The 26781-nt window shown below is 45.0% G+C and overlaps 1 protein-coding gene across 3 annotated transcripts in view; it reads right to left on the reverse strand.

Moving 5' to 3' along the window:
- Window positions 1-443: 443 nt before the first annotated feature.
- Window positions 444-26781, reverse strand: part of LOC147439686 (sucrose-phosphatase 1-like) — a 64713-nt gene continuing 38375 nt past the window's right edge. The window contains exons 6-8 of one of the 3 annotated variants that reach the window (XM_086485507.1): window positions 2085-2274; window positions 882-925; window positions 444-785 (exon numbers count right to left, since the gene is read on the reverse strand). In XM_086485507.1, the coding sequence (XP_086341633.1) occupies window positions 702-785; window positions 882-925; window positions 2085-2274 (318 nt within the window). In that variant the 3' untranslated portion in view covers window positions 444-701. Of the gene's footprint in view, window positions 786-881; window positions 929-2083; window positions 2275-26781 lie in introns of those variants that run through there. The other 2 variants (XM_086485506.1, XM_086485508.1) reach the window with 2 other exon arrangements.

Genomic DNA, 26781 nt, shown 5'->3' on the forward strand with positions numbered 1-26781 from the left:
GATACACAGACTCCGAAACCAGGCTTTCACACAGCTGTGACGGCCATGGCCTTTCTTTGAGGTGGGCCAGGGTATCCAATGGCACTATCAGCCATCTGTGTAGCTTTTCCACGGACCCTGACATTTACTGATTTACCCGTTGTATGTTTATTTGTTCAGCGTGGGAGAGTCTCCCATCCTCCCTCTTGTACCGGGTACCCTCTTCTTAGGGAAGATATAGCCCATCGGGCAGTTTCAAAAAACTAATGGTCTTCATGCAAAAAGGAGAAATGACCATATCTGTTTTGTAAATACCAAAGCCAAAATTTGACGATTTGAGCTTTAAGAAAACAATTTTGTAACATCTTACGGACTCTAATTAAATTTTTTAAAAACAAACTCAAATATTGATCTATCTTCTACTTCAAAACTAGTGATGATTGTCAAACTATAATGTCAATCAACTATCAAAATGATAACCCAGCATGATCATAGTAAAAGGCAACAAAGGAGTTATCAACTTCACAAATTAATTGTGGAAAGTTCATATGCAAGGAACACATTGAGATGGGAATTCTTCCCTATGGTTCTGCATAGTTCAAATACCAACAATCATACTCATAATATGGATAAATTAAATCGCCTATGAATACTCAATATCATACCATCAATACCACACGATGACGTACGAAATGGTACACTATGCCATAAGCCAACATTCTTCACATCTGGGGTCTTTTGGGATCATTTGTACTCCTGAATGTTTTGTGAAAATGCAGCCACTCTAGTCCATTAGTTGTTCCGGCCTGCATATCAAACTCACCATTATATCTCATTCAAAAAATCAAGCCCAAATGTCACATCTTTACACCTTTGGAAGTTTAGCAGGTAAAGCACACTACCTTTGGCTTTAAAACTGCAGATGTAAAATATCCTTTTTTCTCTCCTGCTGTGAAAACAAAAGTACAATATATTCATTAAGACCTTATGCCATTGACAATATTAATGTCCATGCAGTAAGAAAGAGGCCCACACAGCTGTCAAAAATAAGGGTTGAAAGGCACATTCAGCATACTGACAGAGAGAAAAATCTTTCATCTCAAACAAGTTCATCAATTTACAGTGCATCTCCACTGAAAAATACGAAGCCTCGAACATGCATAAAAGAGGGAGTATGATAGGCATGCGATTGTAAAGACACATACATTGCAAAAATTGAATGAAGGGAAAGAGGGTAGCTGGCAGCAGAACAAATACAAAGCCCACCAGAGTGAATGTAAAATCCTCTGTTCTACGCTTTAAAATTACCATTTCTAGGTTGCACTTTAAGGTTGCCTATTGAGCAATGAGAACTGCTACTTGAACTTCATTTAATCTAGGTCATTGCTAAACCAAAAACTGCCGGTTTCTTTGTCATCTGGCAAGGGAAGGGAGGACTGGTTTCAGCTTTCAGGATCAGTCAAGCTTTGTGGCAAGGGCCTTTTTCTGGCCTATCTTTCTTAGCCTGCTGTATTGTCCAATGGAATCAATAGAGAGAGCAGGCATTGTCCAATGGAATCAAAAGAAGAGGAAGAAGGAAGAGAATATTCTAAAACTATAGGAAGTATCCCAAGAGGCCAAAATGATCCATCCAAAGAGTTGAGCTCAAGTCCTCTAGTGTGCAATAGGCTGGTCAAAACAACTAACAAGAAAATGCTGGAATTAGCACAAACATTCAATGCAGAAAATTACAAGGCAGAGCTTGCAAAATGAAGCCTCCATCAGTCAGCTTCACTTCTCTTAGCCTAAGTTTATTTAGTAAGCATTGTTTAGTGATGTGAGCGAAGCCTTCATGCGAATCAGCTCTACCACTGCAGCCGCACAAGAGGTGCCAAGCACACCGTTGTGTCACATGCAAATTTTAATCTCTCAAGCATTTTTCCTTAAGTTGCTTCCTTCAGTGTTCCTATATCTGAGTCTTGGACTCGCAACTTGAAGCCTGACAACAAAGATGCTGAGACACTAACGCTTTCCTTTGAGGTTTTTCCGCAACTTGTTAGACGTACTAGCATGAATACGCACGGACTGAAATAAATTGAGGTTTGTAGTGGACTCTGTTGTCATACCTGGTGGTTGTTCCCAAGTTTGCCAAGTCACCAGATAAACTCCTTCAGCAAGTTTCTGTTCATTTATCTTGTCAAGCCATGTGCGAAGCCCAGATACCTGTATTGACCCATACTCCTTTCTTAATTTACATAGTAGCTCCTCTGCTGTTAACTCAATGCCCTCTGGCAACACAGCTTTCATCTGGTCACTCTGTAGACCACACAACATAATAAGAAAAACATAGCTTTTTAAATCAGGTTCGATATAGAAAGTAGAAGACAAAAGAAAAGGTTAACAAAAAATTTACTGTTTTGTCTTTGTTTTGAGTACTTGAATGTAGCAAGTTATTGAAACACTGAAGCGAGCAAAATAACCAGGAAAGTTCTAGTGCATAGAAGACTATCGTACCTAAAGATTTGGACATTTGTCACTGATACTTATTACTTTTATACCATCCATTACCCCGAGGACCCTTAAATTTACATCATCACTTTGCTACTTGATAGTATAATTTACAGGTTCCGTAAACAGCCGTGACATCAGGAATTCAAAGCATCCAACCCTCAAGATAACAGTTAGACAAGGAGGCATTTGGCCAGTCTCTATTGACTAGGGTCCCTTGTCAATGTGCCCAAATCTACCAAGTTACCGCAATACATGCTGATATTTTGGAATGGATGAAGCTACAATTTTCAGGAGCCTTTCACAAGAAAGTATCCATTTTTAAGGGTAACTCCGTCTACTTGACAGTCCTAAAACAACACTTCAAAAAGTCGATAAATTTGCCCCATACTGTTGTCATTTAGAATGCACCCCACACGGGCCGTCAAAATGTTTCAATGCAGTAGATACATTTTCCACCATCTTGGACTGTTCATAACATTTTTCAAGTTCCTTTGTTAAACTCATTTCAAAGAACTGTCTCCAGTATTTCTAGTGAGGAGAAATCTGACTTTTGAGGAAGCAACACTAACGGAGCTTAAGCAAGTACTTTTGTCAACTATCAAGCATGACTCATGAAAGAAGTTTCAAGGATACAATGTAAAGTTGAAGGATTGTGGCACTAATGAAAGCAGTAGTTTAGATGAAGAATCCTTCCATGACCACTCAAACGTGCAACCTATCAGGAGAAATTAGGTGTATAATGTCTGCTATTCCAACAGAGAAGACTAAGTGGAAAAGAGGAGGCATGATCATATGGTCGATGTGAAATAGGCAAGCCAAGAATAGCAGATCACCATGGCAACCAAAGTGGCCTTTTCTGTTATTGTGCCAATTTAAAGATGAAGATGGGCACTCTCTCTCCATAGAAATTTTTAATGGGTTCTTTGATTGGAAGTAGAGCTGCGAGCATTTATCAAAATAACTCCTATTAAGAAGGCAATGCACATATGGCTAGCCTCACATTAAGAAAAAGGGAAAATGAAGCCTCATGCTGCCATGCAGCCACAGTATGTATTTTGGAGCGCAGATGATAAGCCCAAGAAAAAGAGGAGAAGTTTTAATGCCATAGAAACAATCCCAAGAGACCTCAAAGATCATCCAATTAGTCCAGCATCCTTGTGAGCCTGTTCGCAGGACCCCATCATGCGGGGATCCATTAGATAGATACCGCAGTGGATAACCTTATTTGCATAAACGATATTGCAAGATATAATTGGGTGTGCTTACACTTATGTGGCCCTCCACCACTCTATCAGCACACCGTTTAGGCCAAGTAGATCCTGTGTATCTGATCTTCTGGAGTAGCTTAGCAAGGGATGTGCTCCTCAAAGGAGAGTTGTAGGCTAACGTTAGGAAAATTGGCACAGCATGCCCTCTGTGTGGCTCAGCATGCAGATGTAATGCGCACAAACATGCGTCTGGCAGGGCAGTCTGACTGCACATGGGACCCACCTCTTTTCACCTATTGACAAATGAAAAGTCTCACCCATTGTCAAATCATTCACACTCAACCTGTACCACCCACTTTTTCACACTGAGGTGGCTTGCTAAGTCATGGAACACATTGAGAAAATATGTTCGGTATATTCAGCCCACCTGAAGGATGGAACATTTATCCTATGCCTACATCTTTACGCATATCCCTTTTTCCAATTCGGATTTCTTGCCGGACCAATGGAATATTCCCTTCCATTGCTTCCATCACCCATCATGTGACGCATCAAGTATATCCACTTCCCGGTATCTCCCACCGAACTAACAACACAACCCCTTCGCGATGCTTAATGTCACCCATCATATGACACATCAAAGTTGTCCGTTCCTGATGGCTTTTATCAAATCTAGTAGATCTACAGTTCCTAACTTTTACGGTTCAAGTGTACACATTTATATAACCTAATTTCAATAAATAGAAATTACTCAAAAAATAAGAAAATAGTCCATTTAGCAACAGCACGGAGGCCTTGGCTCTATTCAGCGAGAGAGATCATAGATACCAAGGGCCTCTCCATACCTCTCCACCTGAAACCGGCCCGTGGGGCGGAGGCGTTGGCTTTCACCCGAAATTCTTTACTTTAGACACACACACAGCACTTTGCAAAGGGAACCTGCAACGGGAATTAACACCTATGCACACACACGGCTCGGAAGCTAGAATGCTCCGAGCAGACGCCGACAACCTATAGGCCCCAAAATTGGCGCCCCTTTTGGTATTTCTTTATACTTTGAGAGGATAAATTACAAAGTAGAGTCCTGGGAATCCTTTACCAGTATCCCGCTAGATACTACTTGATTTAGCCAAATTTCGGCAACATAACAGCCCCAAAAATTGCACGAAACCAATTCCTCTGCTAGAACTCACATCCACTGACGTATACCCTCTGATTCCTGCCCAGAAACAGTAAATTCAGCACGCTGTATTTACTGGTTTTTGCTCTGTTTTCAGCCCCAAACAGTCCCCTAGCTGTCCTCTGCCAGTGGGGCACGATTCCCAAGGGTTCTAACATCCGTATGGCTGAAAAACAGTCAATTTACAGCACATACACAGCGCTGAATTCGCACCTGTACCGTAGGGTTATGACCCTCACCGGCGCCTGCTTTGGAGTAGCAGCTACCTACCCCTGTTCCTGCTCAAGAAGGCTCTTGCCTCAGCACAAAAGCATGAAACCACACAGTTGTACATCAATCAAATGAAGAGCCCTCCTGTGGGACATCACATAACTGCACGTAGGGGGGAAAGAGAGCAGTGTATAGCGTGCAGGGCATCACTCCTAGCACCACACTGTACATGAGAGGGAAAGAAAGCACTCCATAGCTCTTAACCTGTGACAAAAACCCAAATGAGGCCTCTCCCAGCATAAAATTCAGCGCCCATTTTTCTGAATGGAGCAAGTGCATGAAAATCTGCCACTTGGCGCAATTACAAGCTTTTGCCTGTTTCGGGGTTGCCGCCTAAAAATCTCCCGACTGGTTGCCCAGTTGACTTCGTGGCAGAGTTGTATAGTGTTCCCTTGGTCATACCGAAGGTAATGACGTGAACACATTTCACGGCCCAAAATAGCAGTTCCCTAAATTTTAGGAAATGATTCCGCTGGGCTCCCACTGGTCATCCGACCATCTATCCTCATTGGGAACGCATCCAAAAGTGCAATGTGGCCCAACTGTCGGATACTTTCTGTTGGTAGTCCCACCTTGACTTTATGCCTTTATTGAGTTCACTTCCTAGTATTCACCAACTTGCTGAGTGCAACGGGGCTCTGAGCCTAGACATCCTCTTACTATACGAATTCCAGTGCCGACCACTTCCCGTCTGCGGGTGAAACTACCGTTCACATTGGCCATACAATGTCCGACTGTTTGCTACTTCAAACAGAGGATCTCAGAAATAAAACAAAAATCATTGGAAAGAAACCAACAACTAAGGTCCTCGTGACATACCCCCCTCTTGAAATCGCAAACGTCCTCGATTGCATACCATAAATACACGCCACTGATGATCTTGTGCTATCAACACTCTTTTATCATCGCATGGATCCGCAAAAAAGGCCGTACACATAGATACAAATGACTTAATGGGACCTTCATACTTTTGTCATTTCCATCTATTACACTAAATTCATATGTACATTTGATGTGCTAGCTCTATCATTACCCCTCCTTTGCACACGTTGGGTTGGGGCATAAGTAGGTTGTAACACAAAGGCGTCAAGGTAAAGCTGCAATACATTTGGTGACTCTGACAGTTCATGCTCTTCCATCCACTTTGCATCCAGAGGCGGATAGTTCTTGAACTTCACCAAATAGCGTATTGCAACTTGTACTTTAACTTTTCTGTCCTTATGTGCCAAAACTTGCTCAGGTACCCAAGTTCCTCAACTTCTGGCTGATCCTCATCTGGCATATCTTCTGGCACATCACCCACGAAGGGTCTTAGAAGACTCACGTGAAACACATTATGAATCTTCCACGGTCATGCAATTTTAGCCTGTAAGCCACATCGCTGATCTTGTCAAGCACTTGAAAAAGCCCATAGTAACGCATACTGAGCTTAGGAAACAACCGTTCCTTGCCCTTCATTTTCTTTAACCTTGCCTTTTCGAATCTTAACAGAACCCAATCACCAGGTGATAACAGCAATTCACGACGGTGACGATCAGCAGCCTTTTTCTGCTTTGCCTCAGTCTTCTCCAAGGCAACTTTAATTTTCTTATACATTTCATCCATGTTCCCAACATATCGATCTGCCTCAAAGATCTTGTCCTTTGTATGCAAAATGGGAGGAACATTTTTGCCGCCTTCAACAATCTCAAAAGGTGCTTTGCCTGTAGACGAATGCACCGTATTATTGTACGCATATTCAAGCATAGGCAAATATTGTTCCCACTTGCCCTTATTATCTGACACAGCATTTCAACAGATCTAAGACAATAGAATTAGCCTCTTTTGACAGTCCATCAGTTTGTGGATGAAACGAAGACGAGAACTAGAGCGTAGTGCCCATGTTCTCAAACAATCCTCTCCAAAACAAACCGGTCATGCGAGGATCATAACCACTGACAATCGATTGTGGCATACCATGGTACTTAAATACATTGTACATGAACAAGCGTGCCATCTGATCAAATTTTATCTTCTTCCTGATAGGGATAAAATGGGCCTGCTTGCTAAACCTGCAGATAATGGTCCACATACCATCATTCCCTGTTGGCGTTCTTGGAAGATCGAAGATAAAGTTCATAGCAATGCTTTCCCATGGCTTATCCGGAATCGGCAGTGGTTGTAACAACCCTGGTGCCTTTTGCCTGTCAAACTTGACCTTTTGGCAAATTATGTATGCTCGCACAAAGGCATCCACATCTCTCCTCAAGGTAGGCCAATAGAAGAATGTCTCTACCGCTTTAACTGTCGCATCAATACCACGATGCCCTGCATACGGTGGGACATGACTCTCTTCCATGACCTTATGTCGCAATGCCCTAGTGACACAAAGTCTGGCATGCATCGTCATAAAACCGTCTCTGAGGAGGTAGTGCTCATGATGTTGCCCATCTTGCAACTGTTCAAAGATCCTTGCAAAATCTTCATCAGTAGCATACTGTTCCTTCATGTCATCTAACTCATGATGATAAGGAATTGACACAGCTGAAATTTGTGGCTTCCTTGATAACGCATCAGCCACAACATTCTTCTTGCCTTCCACATGCATAATCTGGAAGTGGAATGTTTGCCCGTCGCATATACTTTTCAGATAACTTTGACTGTGTCAAGAAGTATCACAAGGTCTGATGATCTGTTTGGACAACAAAATCAGCACCTAAGAGGTAGTGCTTCCAGCTAGAAAGCGCATGAATCACGGCCAAGAGCTCTTTCTCATAGACTTGCATAGTCCTCTCTGGCCCTTGCAAAATTCGGCTTTCATAAGCTACTACCCATCCATCTTGCATTAGCACTGCTCCGATGCTACTGCCACACGCGTCACACTGGACCACAAATGACTTCCTGAGATCTGGCAAAACAATTACTGGATCTGAAGTCAACTTTTCTTTTAAGAGACTAAAAGCTGAAATCTCTTTTTGGGTCCATCTGAAAGTGACCTCTTTCTTTTGCAAAGCCTGAAGAGGCGATGCTATCTCTGCAAAATTTCTGATAAACCTTCTATAGTAGGAACACAATCCCAAGAAACTTCTGACATTGTGCACAGTCTTCAAGTCCGGCCATGTCTTAATAGCTTCGACCTTTGCGGGATCCATTCTGACACCATCCTTTGAGACTATGTGGCCAAGAAAGTGGATCTCTTCTAGGAAGAATTCACTTTTCTTAGGATTGACAAGTAGCCTGTGACTGCGCAGCTCTTCGAACACAATGGTCAAGTGACGCCTATGCTCCTGCTCATTCTTCAAATAGACTATCATGTTATCGAAGAACGTCCCAACAAACTGTTGATGCGAGCGGAAAATCCGGTCCATCATTTTGTTGAACGTGGCAAGAGCATTTGTTAGCCCAAACGACATCACTAGAAACTCATAAACGCAGTCCTGTGCACATCCTCTGGCCTTGTACGAATCTGATGGTAGCCACTCTTAAGGTCTATCCTGCTGAAAATTGCAGCACCCTCTAAACGATCGAGAATACCATCAATTCGAGGAATAGGAAACCTATTCTTAATGGTATTCTTATTCAACGTACGATAATCAATACGCATGCGCCATGAGCCATCCTTCTTCTGCACTAGGAGCACTGGGGAGCAAAAGAATTAAGAACTAGGCTGAATCAGCCCCTTCTCTAATAACTCCTCAACCTGGCCCATAATCTCTTTCTGTTGTGCCGCACTAACCCTGTAGGGAGGTCTATTTGGTAGGCTACACCCTGGCACCAAATCTATCCGATGGTCCTCAAGTCTCTCAGGCGGCAATTGCGACGAAATGAATCAGAAAAACAGTCACTAAACTTTTGCAAAAATGCTGACCTTTCTTTATCTAGCACAGATAAATTTGACTAATAATTATCTGAGACATCACGTGCAAAAATCAAATACACAGAATTATTACAGAAGTGATAGCAGAAGCAGATACAGTAGGGACAGAATCCCCTTTGAGCTCTACATCCAAAACATGAGTTTTGCCCCTATGCTGAAGGGCGATCGTCTTGCCGAAGACATCCAGCACGCCATGTACTCTGAACATCCATAGAATTCCAAGTAGCGCATCGCAGCCTTCCAATGGCATGATATAAAATTCTTCTATGTCCACATATGATTGAATATGCAGACCCAGCTTTCCAATAATGGGAGTAACACACTCTGAGAGGCCAGGACATGCCAACCCTGCCTCTGCTGTGTACCCCATCTCTTCAGCTCTGATGCCCAGCTTCATAGCAAACTCTGGTGAGATAAAGTTGGCTTTGGCACCTGGATCAAAGAAGATGAGTGTCATCTGATCCCTAACTTTACCCCATGCCCTGCATAACTCACTGGCATCTGTATTCGGCCTATTACCCACCATGTCTGGCACTAAACCTACCGTGGGTTTAGGCTTCTTGCCTTTCTGGTCTTCTTTATCCTCTGAGTCAGCTGGTCTTTTCCTTTGTGGACAATTGGTAGCAAAGTGACTAGGCTGCTCACATATACAGCATTTATTTTCAGTCATTAGGACCTTCTTTTCCTCGAGCGACTTGCGCACAAAAGGCTTCCTTTTCTGTTTCTTTGCCTGCGCTCCAGAAGTCCCAGCTGAATCCTTGTCTTTGGTGGCCTTTTCTGACCCCTGTGACGCTTCAGGAGCCGTTTTCACAAAGGACTTCTTCGCTGAATTTTTCTTTTGCTGCCCTCCTTTCTCGTTGCTTGGAAACCCACTGTCCTCTCCTATCAACAAGGCAAGACCAGTGTTAGCAACTTCCATAAGCTGAGTGAGGGTGGCCACTCTGTTCTTGGTACAGTAATCACAAAGCCCTTTAGGTAACCCACAACAATACTTCTCTATCTGCTTTGTCAATGGCACAAATCTGTAGGAGGTCACTGAGAGTAACACTTTACAAAACCTCCGATTATACTCCAGCAAGCTCTTGCATGTAGCTGTTGCTAATTGGACTATTTTCTTATTTTTAATGATTAAATCTCTTTTTTAGGATATTTTATTATGTGCACTAAGAACTGTTAAAAAGATTGTAGCTACAGGAACTGCCATCAGGAACGGACAACTCTGATGTGTCATTTGATGGGTGACGGTAGACATCGCGAAGGAGTTTCCGTAAGTTCGATGGAAAGGGCCGGGTTACGAGTGCCTCTGATGCGTCACATGATGGGTGACGGGTGCATCGGTAAGGGGGCATCCCGTAGGCTAAGGAGGAAATCCGAACTGAGTAAGAAAATACGCGTAAGAACGCAAGCACAAGAATAAAGATGGGTTCAATGACGCTTTTTACGAAAAGCAGGAACAGTCGCGAGAGGACAGATGTTTTCCCGCGAGGAGTCTGTGTCTGCATTGCATCTGTGTCGTGTCCTGCACCCGGGGACGCCTGGAATGTGTCCGTGTAGCATTGTTTTCACTAACTGAGTGAGTTTTATAAGTTTGAACAGGTTCACACTTTATTTTATAAAGTGACCGGTCACTTTTAAGTGACCGGTCCCTTTATTAATAAAATAAAGCAAGCAAGGCTCTTATAGAAAAAGCCAGCGCTAAAACCAAGGCAGGGGGCTGAATTGCGATCTCTCTCTCTCTCTCCTCTCTCTAGAAAACGCGATTTTCTCTCTCCTCTCTCTAGGAGCGCCAAGTTCTGCTTTTGGACCCCTATTCCTGCTGGGTGTCGGACCCTATAAAAGGGTAGCCAGCGTTTCAGTTTGGGAGGGCCGGAAGCAGCAGAAAAGCACCAGCGCTAGGGTTTTGGAGCAGAGTCTGGCGACGAAAACTGCAAGTATTCGTGTGACGACTGAGTACGGAGGTCGATTCTCCGAGCAAGAAGCGACAGGTATAAGGTGTTGATACGCTTTGAGAATTGTTGCTTTGTGTGGTTTGTTTTGCAGGAATCTCTCGTCTCACGGGAAGGCCCTTCACGGGAAGTACGGCTTCACGCCTAAGTCCCTTACGGGAAAGCACGGCTTCGCGCCTAAGTCCCTTACGGGAAGGAACGGCCTTGTGCCCAAGCCCTTTACGGGAAAGCACGACCTTCGGGTCTAAGATTACAGAACGGAGGGGTTTCCTCGGGTTCTCATGCTTGTATAAGAATTCTCCCTGAATAAAAGAATACTCTTAACGGGGGGGGGGGACCAGCCCATCTTCTGGTCCCCAATACTGTGTCGATCTTCTCCCTTCTCTCATGTTTTCAAAGAATTATAATTTTTAGATTTTCTAAGCGCTCGTGTACGCTCCCGTTTTGTGACAGTGGTATCAGAGCTCGGACTCCTCTCTTTCTCTGCAAAGAAGGACGGTTCCGGGAAGAACGGGAAGAACCGTGTCGAGCCAAGGGAGAAGCGGTGAAGAGGAGCTTCAACAAGTGCAAGCTCATCTTGCGGAGTTGCAACAAATCTTACTGTTGCCAGACGTCCAAAAGCTTTTGGCGGAATGAAGAAAACGAATGGAACTGATGCAGTCAAGCATCCAGACAACACTGTTGGCGTGAGACCACAGGAGGCAAGAGAAGAAGAACGTGCCGAGGTGCACAAAGGATCTTCGGATCGGAATGAACGGCCTACTTCAATGAAAGGCCAGGAAAAAGCGCTCTCTTTGCTAGACGAGAGCAAGGACATCTCTATCTCATCTCCATCTTACTCTCCTGATTATACTTATACTGCTCGATCATCGCGTCAGAAGAAGGAAGCTGCTACTACTACTACCCTATCAACCTAAAGATAAGCCTCCATTCAAGAAGCATAGTCGCAAGTCTCAACATTGCATGAGAGTCTTCAAATCGGGCGACAAGGACATCAAGTTCGAAACCTACAACGGACGGAGAGACATCTCCAAAGCACTGTCCTTCATCAGACAGTTTGAAGTCGCCTTTACCAATGGGCACTTCACAGAAAAATCCAAATTACGCCATGTGGGGATGCACCTCAAGGAAACGGCAAATAATTGGTGGTTAGCCAAGATTCTGGAAGGTTCTCAGGCCAGAACTTGGGAGAGCTTCAAATCTGAATTTTATGAACAATTTCTTCCACCTGACTTCAAGCAGGACATACGGAAGGAATGGGACTGGCTTGCCCAGAAGGAACATGAAAGAGTAACGACTTACGTGGACAAGTATTGGTCGGTTCTTCTGAAGGTCCCTTCATGAAGATTGCCGACGAGGAAAAGAAAAGAAAGTTCGAAGCGGGTCTCCAACCTCAGCTTCGAAAGAGTATGAAAGTGTATCCGCATGATACTCTTCAGAGGATGATGGAGTCAGCCATCATTGCTGAAGATTTGCACTCAACTGGGACGCCCAAAAGGATGGAGCATAGCACTTACCGTGCAAGACAAAGAGGGGTCTACGATGACCATGGGAGCCAAGGAAGAAAACGTCCTCCATCTAGAGACGATGATCATTCTAAGAAGCCAGAGGGCACTGGCAAGCGAACTAAGTATCTTTCTCCTACTCAACTTCAAACTTTCAGAGAGGAAGGAAGATGCTTCTACTGTGGCGAGAAAGGACATATAAAACCGGACTGCCCACTAAAGCAGCAACAGCAAGAGCAAGCCTCTACGAGGCAAGAGAAAGCAAGGAAGGAACCCGCACCACCAAGCTCGAACTCAATTCCAGATGTTCAAGGAAACACAGAAACGGAGAAAGGGAAGCGTCAACTTCTGAAGGGTTGGGGGTCTTTGAACAACCAGCAAGTATTGATTCTTTATGATCCAGGATCCACGGATAACTTCATCTCCCTGGATACTGCAGAACGTTTGTGCCTTACACCGGCTCAGCTTGGCACACCGGTTACATCCGGATCGGCATTCGAGGGGTTGACAACCAATGCAACTCCCGTGCAAGGACAACTCAATCTTCGGATTGGCGAGTACAAGGACCGCGAATCATTTTTGATGGCACCTATCGAGGGATGTGATATCATCTTGGGTATGCCATGGCACTTTCACATGACACCTATTCCCGATTATGTGGAAAAGACCCTCACTTTTGATCATGGGGGTAAGAAAATAAAGATTCAAGCTGATGCAGGAGATTGGCAATTCCCAATTGTAAGCCATATCTCCATTAAGAAAGAAATTAAGAAGTGTGTTTCTGCTTACTTGATTTTTGCAAAGGATAAAACTAGTAGGGACTCTCTCTCTAGTCTGGAAATTAAGCGTCTTCAATTTATTGAAAAGTACAAGGATTGTTTTACGGAGACACTTCCTGATGAACTCCCTCTGGTACGCCCGGAAGATCACCGCATAGATCTCATACCGGGTAGCTCGCCTCCCAATCAACCCCCTTATCGGGTGAGTCTTGCTCAGCAAGAGGAAATTTTGAAGCAAGTCAACGAGCTTCTAGAGAAAGGGTTAGTACGGCCAAGTGCTTCACCCTACTGCTCTCGAGTTCTACTGGTGCAGAAGAAAGATGGCACGTTTCGAATGTGCATAGACTATAGGTCTTTAAACAAGATCACCGTCAAGAATCGCTTTCCGATCCCTCGGATTGATGATATACTTGATAAGTTGCAGGGTGCAAGTGTCTTTAGTCGCATAGACTTAAAGAGTGGGTATCATCAGATACGGATCGCCCCTGAGGATGTCCATAAGACTGCTTTCCGCACAACCTTTGGACTATATGAATTTTTGGTAATGCCTTTCGGCTTGACCAATGCTCCTGCGACGTTCAATCGCATGATGGACCGCATTTTCAGCCCGTATCCAGCTTTTACGGGAGTATTCTTTGACGACATACTCATCTTCTCTAAGTCAGAAGAGGAACATCGGAAGCACTTGGACTTAGTGTTTCAAGAATTGCGAAAGCATGAGTTGCATGTGAATGCAAAGAAGAGAGAGTTCTTTCTCTCTGAGATACACTATCTCGGCCATATAGTCTCTCACAATCAAGTGAGTATGGATCCTGCCAAGATCCGAGTGGTAGAAGATTGGCCTATTCCCACTACGGTACATGATGTACGTAGCTTTCTGGGATTATGTTCATATTATCAAAGGTTTGTCCGAGGATTTGCTCATGTAGCAGGACCACTTCATGATTTGACAAAGAAGAAGATTCCTTTCAGATGGGGATCGAGACAACAAGGAGCTTTTGATCGGCTCAAGTACTTGCTAAGCCATGGACCTATTTTGATAGTGCCTGACTTAAGGAAACCATTTGAGGTTCACTGCGATGCTTCAGGCGATTGCATCAGAGCAGTGTTGAACCAAGAAGGCCATGCAGTGGCCTACGAAAGCAGACGGCTTAAGGATGCAGAGTTGCATGCATCAATCTATGAAAAGGAACTCATGGCTGTGATTCACGCCTTATCCAACTGGAAGCACTATCTTCTAGGAGCGGATTTTGTGATCAAGACTGATCACCAGAGTTTGCGGTATTTTCTTACGCAAAGGAAACTATCTGAGAAGCAGATGAGGTGGGCAAACTTTTTGTCTATGTTTCACTTCCAGATCCTTCACACGGCTGGGAGTAAGAATGTAGTCGCAGACGCACTGTCTAGGCGGCCAAGGGTGAACGCTATCACTTCGGTGTATCACCAAGAATTAGAAGCATTACCGGATTTGTATCCGAATGATCCAGACTTCTCCAGCATTTGGGGAAAGCTACATCGTGGAGAGAATGAGTTTCCCTATTCCATTCGGGACGGTTATCTCTACCACCATCAGACCATATGTGTGGCGGAACCATTAAGAAAGAAGATCATGGATGAAGCACACGCTTCGCCTTATGCGGGTCATCGGGGTATTCTCCCTACGAATATTCTTTTGGCCTAGCCTTAAAGCAGACATTGATAAGTATGTCAGGGAATGCTTGGTTTGCCAAAAAGTGAAGTATGATCGGCATAAGACGCCTGGGTTGCTACAACCTTTACCTGTGCCTAATGAACCTTGGGAAAGTATTGCCATGGACTTCATCATGGACCTCCCTAGAACTCAGACTGGAAATGACGCGATCTGGACCATTGTGGACAGGTTTAGCAAGCAAGCACACTTCATACAAGTCAAGAAAACGATCAAAGCAGATCATATGGCTAGGGTCTTCCTGGCACAGATCTTTAAGCATCATGGAATGCCTAAGTCTATTGTGAGTGATCGAGATCCTCGCATGACAAAAAAAATTTGGCGTGCCTTGATGGATAATCTTGGTACAAAGCTGAATTTTTCATCTGCCTACCATCCTCAAACGGACGGGCAAAGTGAGATAGCCAATTCCACAGTATTGGATATGTTAAAAGCTTATGTGTCAGACCGGCAATCTGACTGGGAGAAATATTTGCCTCTTGTCGAGTATGCGTATAACAATACCATAAACTCATCGACGGGGAAAGCACCTTTTGAGATTCTCTATGGTAAGCCTTTGCTTCCACCGATCCTTTTAACTAAGGATAAGATCTTTGCAGCAGATGAATTTGTCTGGGATTTGGACACCGCCTACGGGCAAGTTAGGAGAGCTATTCTACGCTCTCAGGAAAAGCATAAGAAAGTTGCAGACAAGCACAGAAGGAATCTAGACTTAACAGTCGGACAGTTAGTCTTACTCAAGTTTGAGAAGGCAAGACTTAAGAAACAAGCGTCTCATAAGGGGAAAGTGGTAAAACTTTCTACCCGTTATTATGGGTCGTTTAAGATCACTGAGCGAGTGAATGATGTCGCTTTCCGATTAGAGCTACCGCCTAATTGGAAGATCCATAATGCTTTCCATGTCAGTTTACTCCGGCCGTATGTGGGACCGCCTCCAAGCCAGCCTAGTGCTGAGGAACCTCCTGAGGTTGAGGAAACAGAAGAAATACTCCAACCAGAGCAGATAGTAAGTCATCAGGAGCGGTCTCTCAAATCCGGAAAGATAACAGTATTTGGTTAAGTTTAAGAACTACTCGAATCTAGATGCTCGGTGGTTGACGCAGGAGGAACTAGCAACTTATCCCGAGATACTGGAGGTATATGTCCAAGCACTACAGTTGAGGTCAACTCTTTAGAAGCCAGAGGGATGTTGCTAATTGGACTATTTTCTTATTTTTAATGATTAAATCTCTTTTTTAGGATATTTTATTATGTGCACTAAGAACTGTTAAAAAGATTGTAGCTACAGGAACTGCCATCAGGAACGGACAACTCTGATGTGTCATTTGATGGGTGACGGTAAACATCGCGAAGGAGTTTCCGTAAGTTCGATGGAAAGGGCCGGGTTACGAGTGCCTCTGATGCGTCACATGATGGGTGACGGGTGCATCAGTAAGGGGGCATCCCGTAGGCTAAGGAGGAAATCCAAACTGAGTAAGAAAATACGCGTAAGAACGCAAGCACAAGAATAAAGATGGGTTCAATGACGCTTTTTACGAAAAGCAGGAACAGTCGCGGGAGGACAGATGTTTTCCCGCGAGGAGTCTGTGTCTGCATTGCATCTGTGTCGTGTCCTGCACCCGGGGACGCCTGGAATGTGTCCGTGTAGCATTGTTTTCACTAACTGAGTGAGTTTTATAAGTTTGAACAGGTTCACACTTTATTTTATAAAGTGACCGGTCCCTTTTAAGTGACCGGTCCCTTTATTAATAAAATAAAGCAAGCAAGGCTCTTATAGAAAAAGCCAGCGCTAAAACCAAGGCAGGGGGCTGAATTGCGATCTCTCTCTCTCTCTCCTCTCTCTAGAAAACGCGATTTTCTCTCTCCTCTCTCTAGGAGCGCCAAGTTCTGCTTTTGGACCCCTATTCCTGCCAGGTGTCGGACCCTATAAAAGGGTAGCCAACGTTTCAGTTTGGGAGGGCCGGAAGCAGCAGAAAAGCACCAACGCTAGGGTTTTGGAGCAGAGTCTGGCGACAGAAACTGCAAGTATTCGCGTGACGACTGAGTACGGAGGTCGATTCTCCGAGCAAGAAGCGACAGGTATAAGGTGTTGATACGCTTTGAGAATTGTTGCTTTGTGTGGTTTGTTTTGCAGGAATCTCCCGTCTCACGGGAAGGCCCTTCACGGGAAGTACGGCTTCACGCCTAAGTCCCTTACGAGAAAGCACGGCTTCGCGCCTAAGTCCCTTACGGGAAGGAACGGCCTTGTGCCCAAGCCCTTTACGGGAAAGCACGACCTTCGGGTCTAAGATTACAGAACGGAGGGGTTTCCTCGGGTTCTCGTGCTTGTATAAGAATTCTCCCTGAATAAAAGAATACTCTTAACGGGGGGGGGGGACCAGCCCATCTTCTGGTCCCCAATACTGTGTCTATCTTCTCCCTTTTCTCATGTTTTCAAAGAATTATAATTTTCAGATTTTCTAAGCGCTCGTGTACGCTCCCGTTTTGTGACAGTAGCTGAAGTAAGCTGGTGCCAATCTGTCATGACGTCGGCTTCAAATTCATTTGACAGCCAAGCAGATGCAAACATTTGCTTGAAGTAAACCCAAGTGGCGGGTGCCTGTCCTTGCATTAACAATGTTGTCCACCATGTAAGCACATTGTCCTTTAAGAAAGTGGCAGCTTTCCTTACTTTAGAGGCCTCTGTAAAATTCCCTCCTGCATAAGCCGTATCAAACTGCTGGAGGAAAGTGAGAGCCTTTGCTTTATCCTCAAAGCCACTGAAAGTACTAAACTTTACAACTGCACCACCTTCTTTGTAAGCTTTCGGCTTCTCTAATGCCCCCAAGTTGTCACAAGTAATGGTCTGCAACATGGGCACTGTAGTAGGCATAATCGGCACATCTTGGCCATTCACATTTTGTGTCAGAGGTGCGATATCTGGCTGCTGTCCAGAAAAACCAGCCATGCCAAAATGACCCTGTGGCACCCCAAACTGGCCGTGGTTGCACTGAAAACCCTGCTGCATGCCGATACTACCATACATGGGGTTTGGCATCATGCCTTGCATACCCCCAAACACTGTTCCTGGCATGTACGGCTGACTTCCAGGCGCATAACCAGCCATACTTTGGAACACTGATCCACCCCCGAAATACCCAGGATATACCGTAAAACTGGGTGCATAGCCTGGTATCCAGTTCCCTGTCCATTCAAGACAGCATGCGGGCTCTGAAAGGTGGCGGGCTGAACTGGCATAACCTGTGGAACAGCCACCTGTTCAAGCACGGGAGGAACCTGTTTTGGAGCCCCCGACTCCGCAACATGCGAGTGTTCCCTATCCTGCTGAGTCGCATTAAGTACTTGGGCTTGAGCCTCAACAAGCTCCATACGCGGTGTAGGTTGCCTATTTTGTTGTTGTACTGGTGGCGCTTGCAAGAACTCCATAAACCTTGGATTCTGCACGAGTTGCGAAAAGACGTTCACCGCAGCAACTAATTGAGTCCTGAACGCATCATCCTCAAGTTGCCCTGTCATAAAGCCATGTACTACTGGAGGGACATTCACATTAACAGGAGGTACAGTATGACGTGGCCGTGAGCTCTCGCCAATCTCGAAGACCATAGGGATGTGTCTTTACCTAAAACAACCGAGGCTCACTCTTTGAGGAAAAAGTGATTGATATCCCGGCAATGGAACCTTGAAACCGGCCCGTGGGGCGGTAGGTGTTGGCTTTCCCCCGAAATTCTTTACTTTAGGCACACACACAGAGCACTTTGCAAAGGGAACCTGCAACGGGAATTAACACCTATGCACACACACGGCTCGGAAGCTAGAATGCTCCGAGCAAACGCCGACAACCTGTAGGCCCCAAAATTGGCGCCCCTTTCGGTATTTTTTTATACTTTGAGAGAGTAAATTACAAAGTAGAGTCTTGGGAATCCTTTACCTACATTCCGCTAGATACTACCTGATTTGGCCAAATTTCGGTAGCATAACAGTCCCAAAACATGCGCGAAACCAATTCCCCTGCTAGAACTCACTTCCACTGACGTATACCCTCGGATTCCTGCCCAAAAACAGTAAATTCAGCACGCTGTATTTACTGGTTTTTTCTCTGTTTTCAGCCCCAAACAATCCCCTAGCTGTCCTCTGCCAAACAGTGGGGCACGATTCCCAAGGGTTCTGGCGTCCGTATGGCTGAAAAACAGTCAATTTACAGCACACACAGCGCTGAATTCGCACCTGTACGGTGAGGTTATGACCCTCACCGGTGCCTACTTTGGAGTAGCAGCTAGCTACCCCTGTTCCTGCTCAAGAAGGCTCTTGCCTCAGCACAAAAGCATGAAACCACACAGTTGTACATCAATCAAATGAAGAGCCCTCCTGTGGGGCATCACATAACTGCACGTAGGGGGGAAAGAGAGCAGTGTATAGCGTGCAGGGCATCACTCCTAGCACCACACTGTACATGAGAGGGAAAGAAAGCACTCCATAGCTCTTAACCTGTGACAAAAACCAAAGTGAGGCCCTGTGTAGGAGGCTGAAAACCCTGTGTCGGAGCCTGTAAGAACTCCTGCATCCTTGGGTTGTTAGCCAACTGCTGAAACATGTCCATGCAGCAACGCAGTTGAGTTCTAAACAACATGTCCTCTTCTTGAAGAGTTGAAGGAACTTTCTTCGTGCCATGTGAGGAAGATCCCTCTTCAAGTACTTGGTCTCTCTTCTCTGCCATAACAACAAGCTTTGTGTTGCTTTCACCCACAACAATCCACGCTACACTTTTTGAAGAAAAAGTGACTATCCCGTCGATGGAACCATGTAACCGGCCTGTACAACGTAGAGGGCGGTACTATTTCAATTACCTGTTAACTTTACACAGAGCACTGAGAAGGGAAGAGAACACAGTTGCATCCAGCAACTAGAATGTCACTGCGCACACGAGACCGACACCCTGTAGGCCCCAAAGACTGGCGCGCCTTTCGGTATTTCTTTATTCAAATTAAGGTAGACGATCCGACCACTTCGCACAAGCTTTCACAAAGCTGTCCAAACCTCGCGAGGGCTGAAAACGCAGGTTTTCAACCTGATTTTGGCAGCATTACGACGCAAAAATCCCAGTAGGTCAAAAGCACCTGCCTAGGACGGATTCCCTCGCTATCTGGAAGCTTTCTCGTGAGCTGTCACAGAATTTCAGCGGGCTGTAATTCCCTGTTTTTCACTGCCGGGTGCCCAAAAGCCTATACACGCATCCCAAGGCTCTCACGAGGCTCCCCCGGGGTTCCGTTGCAGTTTAGGTGCGAAACCCTAAACCTGCAGAAAAACACAGCACGCTGTAATTCGCTGTTTCGGATCATTTTTAGCGGAGCGAACACGCCTACGCGTGTCCCAAGGGCTCCCGCACGCAATGGGACAGTTCCCTTGTGAATTGGACGAGTTTTCACGCGAGAAAACTCTCCAAACTCGCAATCTTTCGCGATGGAACTGTGCATACCTGTGGGGGATTAGCAATTAGTTAATCCGGTTCCTGTTCAGAAGGCTCTTGCCTTGGCAAACGCGCATAAACCCCCAGAACTGTACATGTTCAACTGAGTAGCCCAACTAGTGGGGCATTACCATATGTGCCAAAGGGGAGAGAGAGATGCACGAGAGCAAGTCATCGCGCTACATGAGACAGAGGAGAAGGCAAGCTTTCCATTAAAGCTATAGACCTGCACCCACTACTCACACACACACTGTAGGTCACTTGTGTTCAAAAATCAACCTCCTCTCTCAAATTGGGCGCCCCCTCTTCATGTTGGAAGTGGCAAAATTGCCTGGAGCCGCCATGTGTCCAGTTTGCCCCTTTTGAGTTAATTCTCTAGTTCCCACTGACTTATAAAGTTATAAGTGACTTTCCAAGTGGCCCAGACTTCATTTGGCGCACACAGGCTTCCATACTCGTCAGAATTCAGTGCTAACTGGCCCGACCAGTCCCAGACTGACCGACCTAGACTCCCGTTGTGAGAAACCTATTCGGCCGCAGCCGTTTCACACTGGCCATGCAATGTCCACTTGCACCTTTTCAAGGGTTCTGGGGAAAACAAGTAAAAATAAAAATAAATAAAAATATCTAGTACTTATTTACGGAAGGCAACAGGAAAAATACACCTCCTGGTGACACACCCCACCCTTGAAATATTGCAAGCGACCTCGCTTGCATGCCAATAATACATGCGGTATCTGTTTATATCACACATATTCTATGATGGGAATCCAAGAAATACATGCTTCCGGAAATGTAGCGTTGGACGATTAAACAATCCCACCAACCTGGCTACGACACATATATCAAGCATAGAAGCCTTCTAGTGTACTCTGAAGCACAAACTTCTCTAGCTAAATTCTTTATGGAAAGAGTAGATACAATTGCTTAACTACTCTCTTGAGCATCATGAACCATGCTCTTGCCTTGGTCCAAAAAGTCTACATCAAGTCACTGTGGGTTCCATCTAAAAGGCTTCAAGATACAATTGCAATAGCTGAGGTGAATCAAGCAATTCAGACTCTTCCATCCATTTGGCATCCAACGATGGATAGTTCTTGAACTTCACCAAATAGCGTCTTGCATCCTTTCCTCTAACCTTTCTTTCTTTATGTGCCAATATTTGTTCAGGAACAAGGATTTCATCCAATTCTTCGACTTCGGGTTGTTCCTCATCAAGCATATTCTCAAGCACATCACCAACAAAGGGTCTTAGTAGGCTGACATGAAAAGCATTATGTATTTTCTAGCCTTCTGGTAGCTTTAACCTGTAAGCTACATCGCTGATCTTTTCTGAAATCCGAAAAGGACCATAATATCGCATACTGAGCTTAGGAAACAAGCGTTCCTTGCCTATCCTTTTCCTTGACCTGGCCTTTTCAAAGCGCAAAAGCACCCAATCACCAAGTGAAAATACAAGTTCACGACGGTGACGATCAGCAGCTTTCTTTTGCTTAGCCTGAGTCTTCTCAAGAGCAATCTTTATCTTCCTATATGTTTCATCCATATCTTGCACATACTTGTCTGCCTCAAAAATCTTGTCCTTAGTCTGCAAAATGGGCGGGACTTTCTTCCCTCCTTCCACTATCTCAAATGGTGCCTTACCTGTTGACGTATGCACAGTGTTATTGTAAGCATATTCAACCAATGGAAGATGATGTTCCCAAGTTGCCTTGTGCTCTGACACATAACATTTGAGCAAGTCCAGAACAGTAGAATTTGCCTCTTCTGACTATCCATCAGTTTGCCGATGAAACGAAGAAGAGAACTTTAGCGTAATGCCCATGTTCTCAAACAATGCCTTCCAGAAAAGACTCGTCATACGTGGATCCCTGTCATTGACAATTGACTGGGGCATCCCGTGATATTTAAAGATATTGCTCATGAATATCTTGACCATGTGTTCTGGCTTTATCTTCTTTCTCACAGGAATGAAATGGGCCTGCTTACTGAACCTACAAATGATAGTCCAAATCCCATCATTGCCTGTTTGCGTCCTTGGAAGATCAAAGATGAAGTCCATTGCTATGCTTTCCCATGGCCTATCAGGGATCGGCAATGGCTGCAACAATCCCAGTTGCTTTTGTCTGTCAAATTTGACTTTTTGGCATACTAAGCATGATCTTACAAATGTCTCAACATCTTGACGTAAAGTTGGCCAATAGAAGAATGCCTTAACCCCTTTCACTATCGCATCAATTCCACGATGCCCAGCATAAGGTGGAGCATGACTTTCCATCAAAATCTTTGGCCGTAACTGTTTAGTAACGCATAACTTTCCATGCATCATGAGAAAGTCATTCTTAAGCATATAGTGCTCATGATGTTGCCCATCAACAAGCTGGTCATAGATCCTTGCAAAATCTGAATCTTCAGCATATTGTGTCTTCATTTCGTCCAGTTCACAATGGTACGGAATTGACACTGCTGAAATTTGGGGCTTTCGTGACAACGCATTAGCCACCACGTTCTTTTTCCCTTGCACATGCACAATCTGAAAATGGAACATTGACAAGATGTTTGCCCATCGCATGTGCTTCTCAGACAACTTCGTCTATGTGAGAAAATATCGCAAGGTTTGATGATCCGTTTGGACAACAAAATCAGCCCCTAGCAGATAGTGTTTCCAACTAGTGAGAGCATGAATTACTGCCAACAATTCTTTCTCATAGACTTACAAGTTTCTTTCAGTCTTCAAAAGAATTCTGCTCTCATATGCGACTACTCGGCCATTCTGCATTAGAACTGCACCAAGACTATGGCCACACGCATCACACTGAACCACAAAAGGTTTTGAAAGATATGGCAAAATGATTACCGGATCTGAAGTCAGCTTCTCTTTCAAGTGTTTGAACGCTAAAATTTCCTTGGCTGTCCACTTGAAAGTAACTCCTTTTCCTTGTAGTGCATAGAGTGGAGAAGCAATCTCAGCAAAATTTCGGATGAACCTCCTGTAGTAGGAACATAAGCCTAGAAAGCTTCGAATGTCATGTACGGACTTCAAGTCTGTCCATGACCTAATTGCTTCCACTTTAGCGCGATCCATGCGTACCCCATCCTTTGAAACAATGTGTCCAAGGAAGTGAATCTCTTGCAAAAAGAATTCACTCTTCTTCGCATTAATGAGTAGCCTGTTCTTACGTAACTCATTGAAAACTGCAGTCAAGTGATCCCTATGCTCCTCTTCTGACTTCGAATAGACAATCATGTCATCAAAGAAGGTACCCACGAAGTTTCTATGTGGTCTAAAAATTCTGTCCATCATTCTATTAAACGTGGCAGGAGCATTTGTGAGACCAAATGGCATGACAAGAAACTCATAGAGACCAAATGTTGTCCTAAACGCAGTCTTATGGACATCTTCTGGCCTAATGCGTATCTGATAGTACCCACTCTTTAGGTCTATTCTTGTAAACAATGACGCTCCCTCAAGCCGATCAAGAATGTCATCTATCCTCGGTATGGGGAACCTGTTCTTGATGGTATTCTTATTCAAGGCGCGATAGTCAATGCACATGCGCCATGAACCATCCTTCTTCTGCACTAAGAGTACAGGCGAACAAAAAGGGGATGAACTGGGCTGAATCAGCCCCTTCTCTAAAAGCTCGTTGACCTGACTCATAATCTCTTTCTGCTGGGCTGCCCTAACCCTGAATGGTGGTCTATTCGGTGGACTAGAACCTGGCACAAGATCTATGGTATGATCCTCAGGTCTCTCAGGAGGTAACTCCCCTGGCAAAGAGTCCGAAAAACAACTAGAGTGCATCATTAGCCTGCATGACTGCAAGGGCACTATTGTAATTACTATTTTCTTCTCATCGAAGCATTGAACATGATGAGAGTGCTATAGTCAAGGGTTGTTCAAAAAGTTCAAGATACAATGCCTGGCATTGTCTTGATCAATATGTATGCCAATTGTGGTGTGCTTGAGAAAGCACGAAAACTACTTGAGAAGCTTCCTCTCCGGAATATCGTCTCTTGGAATGCACTGATTGAGGGATATGCCCAACAACGGCCGAGCCAGCAAGCTCTGGACTGTTTTCAACAGGTGCAAAGAGAAGGCCTCCCTCCAGATGCAACCACATAAGCGTGCATCTTGAAAGCACACCAGACGCTGGTTTAGGCTTAAAAGTTCACTCTGATATTGTTAGTAAGAGACCGTTGCAAAAAACTGCCATGCTTGGCAATGCCTTGGTCGATATGTATGCCAGATGTGATGCCCTCTGCGGGATGTCGTCTTTTGGAACGCACTGATTGCAGGATATGCCCAACAACGGCCGGGCCAGCAAGCTCTGGACTGTTTTCAGCATGTGCAAAGCGAAGGCCTTGTCCAGACGATGTCACCTACGTGTGCATCTTGCAGGCATGTCACTCTATGCAAATTGCTCTCGAAAAGAGATGGCGTGCTCGGCGCTGCCTTGTTCAATATGTATGACAAAAGTGGGACACTTCAGCAATGGTTGTTTATAAAACTTGTCGTGCTTGGGAATGCCTTGGTCGATACATGAATGTGGTGCACTTCAGAAAGCACAAAATGAGCTTGAGGAGCTTATTGCCCCAGTGCATTGATTGCGGGATAAGCGCATCAGGAGCTGGGCCAGAAATCTCTTGGTTGTTTTGAATGGATCTGAAGCGAGGGCCTCTCTCTAGAAGCAATCACATATGCGTGCATCTTGAAGCCATGTGTGTGTACGCAAGATGCCGATATGGGCTTAAAATTTCACTTTGATATTGTTAGTGGCAAAAACCTGCTGGGCCTGCCAATGCCTTGGTTGATATGTACGCCAAATGTGGTGCTCCTGTGCGGGATGTCGTCTTTTGGAATGCACTAATCGCGGGATATGCCCGACAACAGCCAGGCCAGGAAGCTATGCATTGTTTTCAACAGGTGCGAAGCGAGGGCCTTTCTCCAGATGATATCACCTACGTATGCATCTTGCAGGCATGTGGCTCGATGCAAAATGCTTTGTAAAAGAGATGGCATGCTTGGCACCACCTTCGTTGATACGTACGCAAAATGTGGGACACTTCAGCTAGGGCTTTTTCAAAAAGTTGTAGTGCTTGGCAATGCCTTGGTTGATACGTATGCTGAATGTAGTGCACTTCAGAAAGCACAAAACGTGCTTACAGAGCTTCTACTCCCGAATGCCATCCCCTGCAGTGCATTGATTGCGGGAATATACGCCAACTATGGGGCACTTCAGATACGGCTTTAGAAAGCACGAAAACTACTTGAGAAGCTTCCTGTCCGGAATGTCGTCTCTTGGAATGCACTGATTGAGGGATATGCCCAACAACGGCCGAGCCAGCAAGCTCTGGACTGTTTTCAGCAGGTGCAAAGAGAAGGCCTCCCTCTAGATGCAACCACATAAGCGTGCATCTTGAAATCACACAAGACGCTGGTTTGGGCTTAAAAGTTCACTCTGATATTGTTAGTAAGAGGCCGTTGCAAAAAACTGCCATGCTTGGCAATGCCTTAGTCGATATGTATGCCAGATGTGGTGCTCTTGTGCGGGATATCGTCTTTTGGAACGCACTGACTGCAGGATATGCCCAACAACGGCCAGCAAGCTCTGGACTGTTTTCAGCATGTGCAATGCGAAGGCCTTTGTCTAGACGCTGTCACCTACGTGTGCATCTTGCAGGCATGTCACTCTATGCAAATAGAGATGGCGTGCTTGGCACTGCCTTGGTCAATATGTATGGTAAATGTGGGACACTTCAGCAAGGGTTGTTTATAAAACTTGTCATGCTTGGGAATGCCTTGGTTGATACGTGAGTGTGGTGCACTTCAGAAAGCACAAAATGAGCTTGAGGAGCTTATTGCCCCAGTGCATTGATTACGGGATAAGCGCATAGGAGCTGGGCCAGAAATCTCTTGGCTGTTTTCAATGGATCCGAAGCGAGGGCCTCTCTCCAGAAGCAATCACATATGCGTGCATCTTGAAGCCATGTGTGTGTACGCAAGATGCCGATATGGGCTTAAATTTTGTTTTGATATTGTTAGTGGCAGAAACCTGCTGGGCCTGCCAATGCCTTGGTTGATATGTACGCCAAATGTGGTGCTCCTGTGCGGGATGTCGTCTTTTGGAATGCACTAATCGCAGGATATGCCCGCCGACAACAGCCGGGCCAGGAAGCTATGCATTGTTTTGAACAGGTGCGAAGCGAGGGCCTTTCTCCAGATGCTATCACCTACATATGCATCTTGCAGGCATGTGGCTCGATGCAAGATGCTCTGTAAAAGAGATGGCATGCTTGGCACCGCCTTCATTGATGCATACGCAAAATGTGGGACACTTCAGCTAGGGCTTTTTCAAAAAGTTGTAGTGCTTGGCAATGCCTTGGTTGATAAGT

This window comes from Adiantum capillus-veneris, chromosome 16 (genome assembly GCF_014529385.1).
Source record: "Adiantum capillus-veneris isolate H3 chromosome 16, ASM1452938v2, whole genome shotgun sequence".
Classification (NCBI taxonomy): Eukaryota; Viridiplantae; Streptophyta; class Polypodiopsida; order Polypodiales; family Pteridaceae; genus Adiantum; species Adiantum capillus-veneris.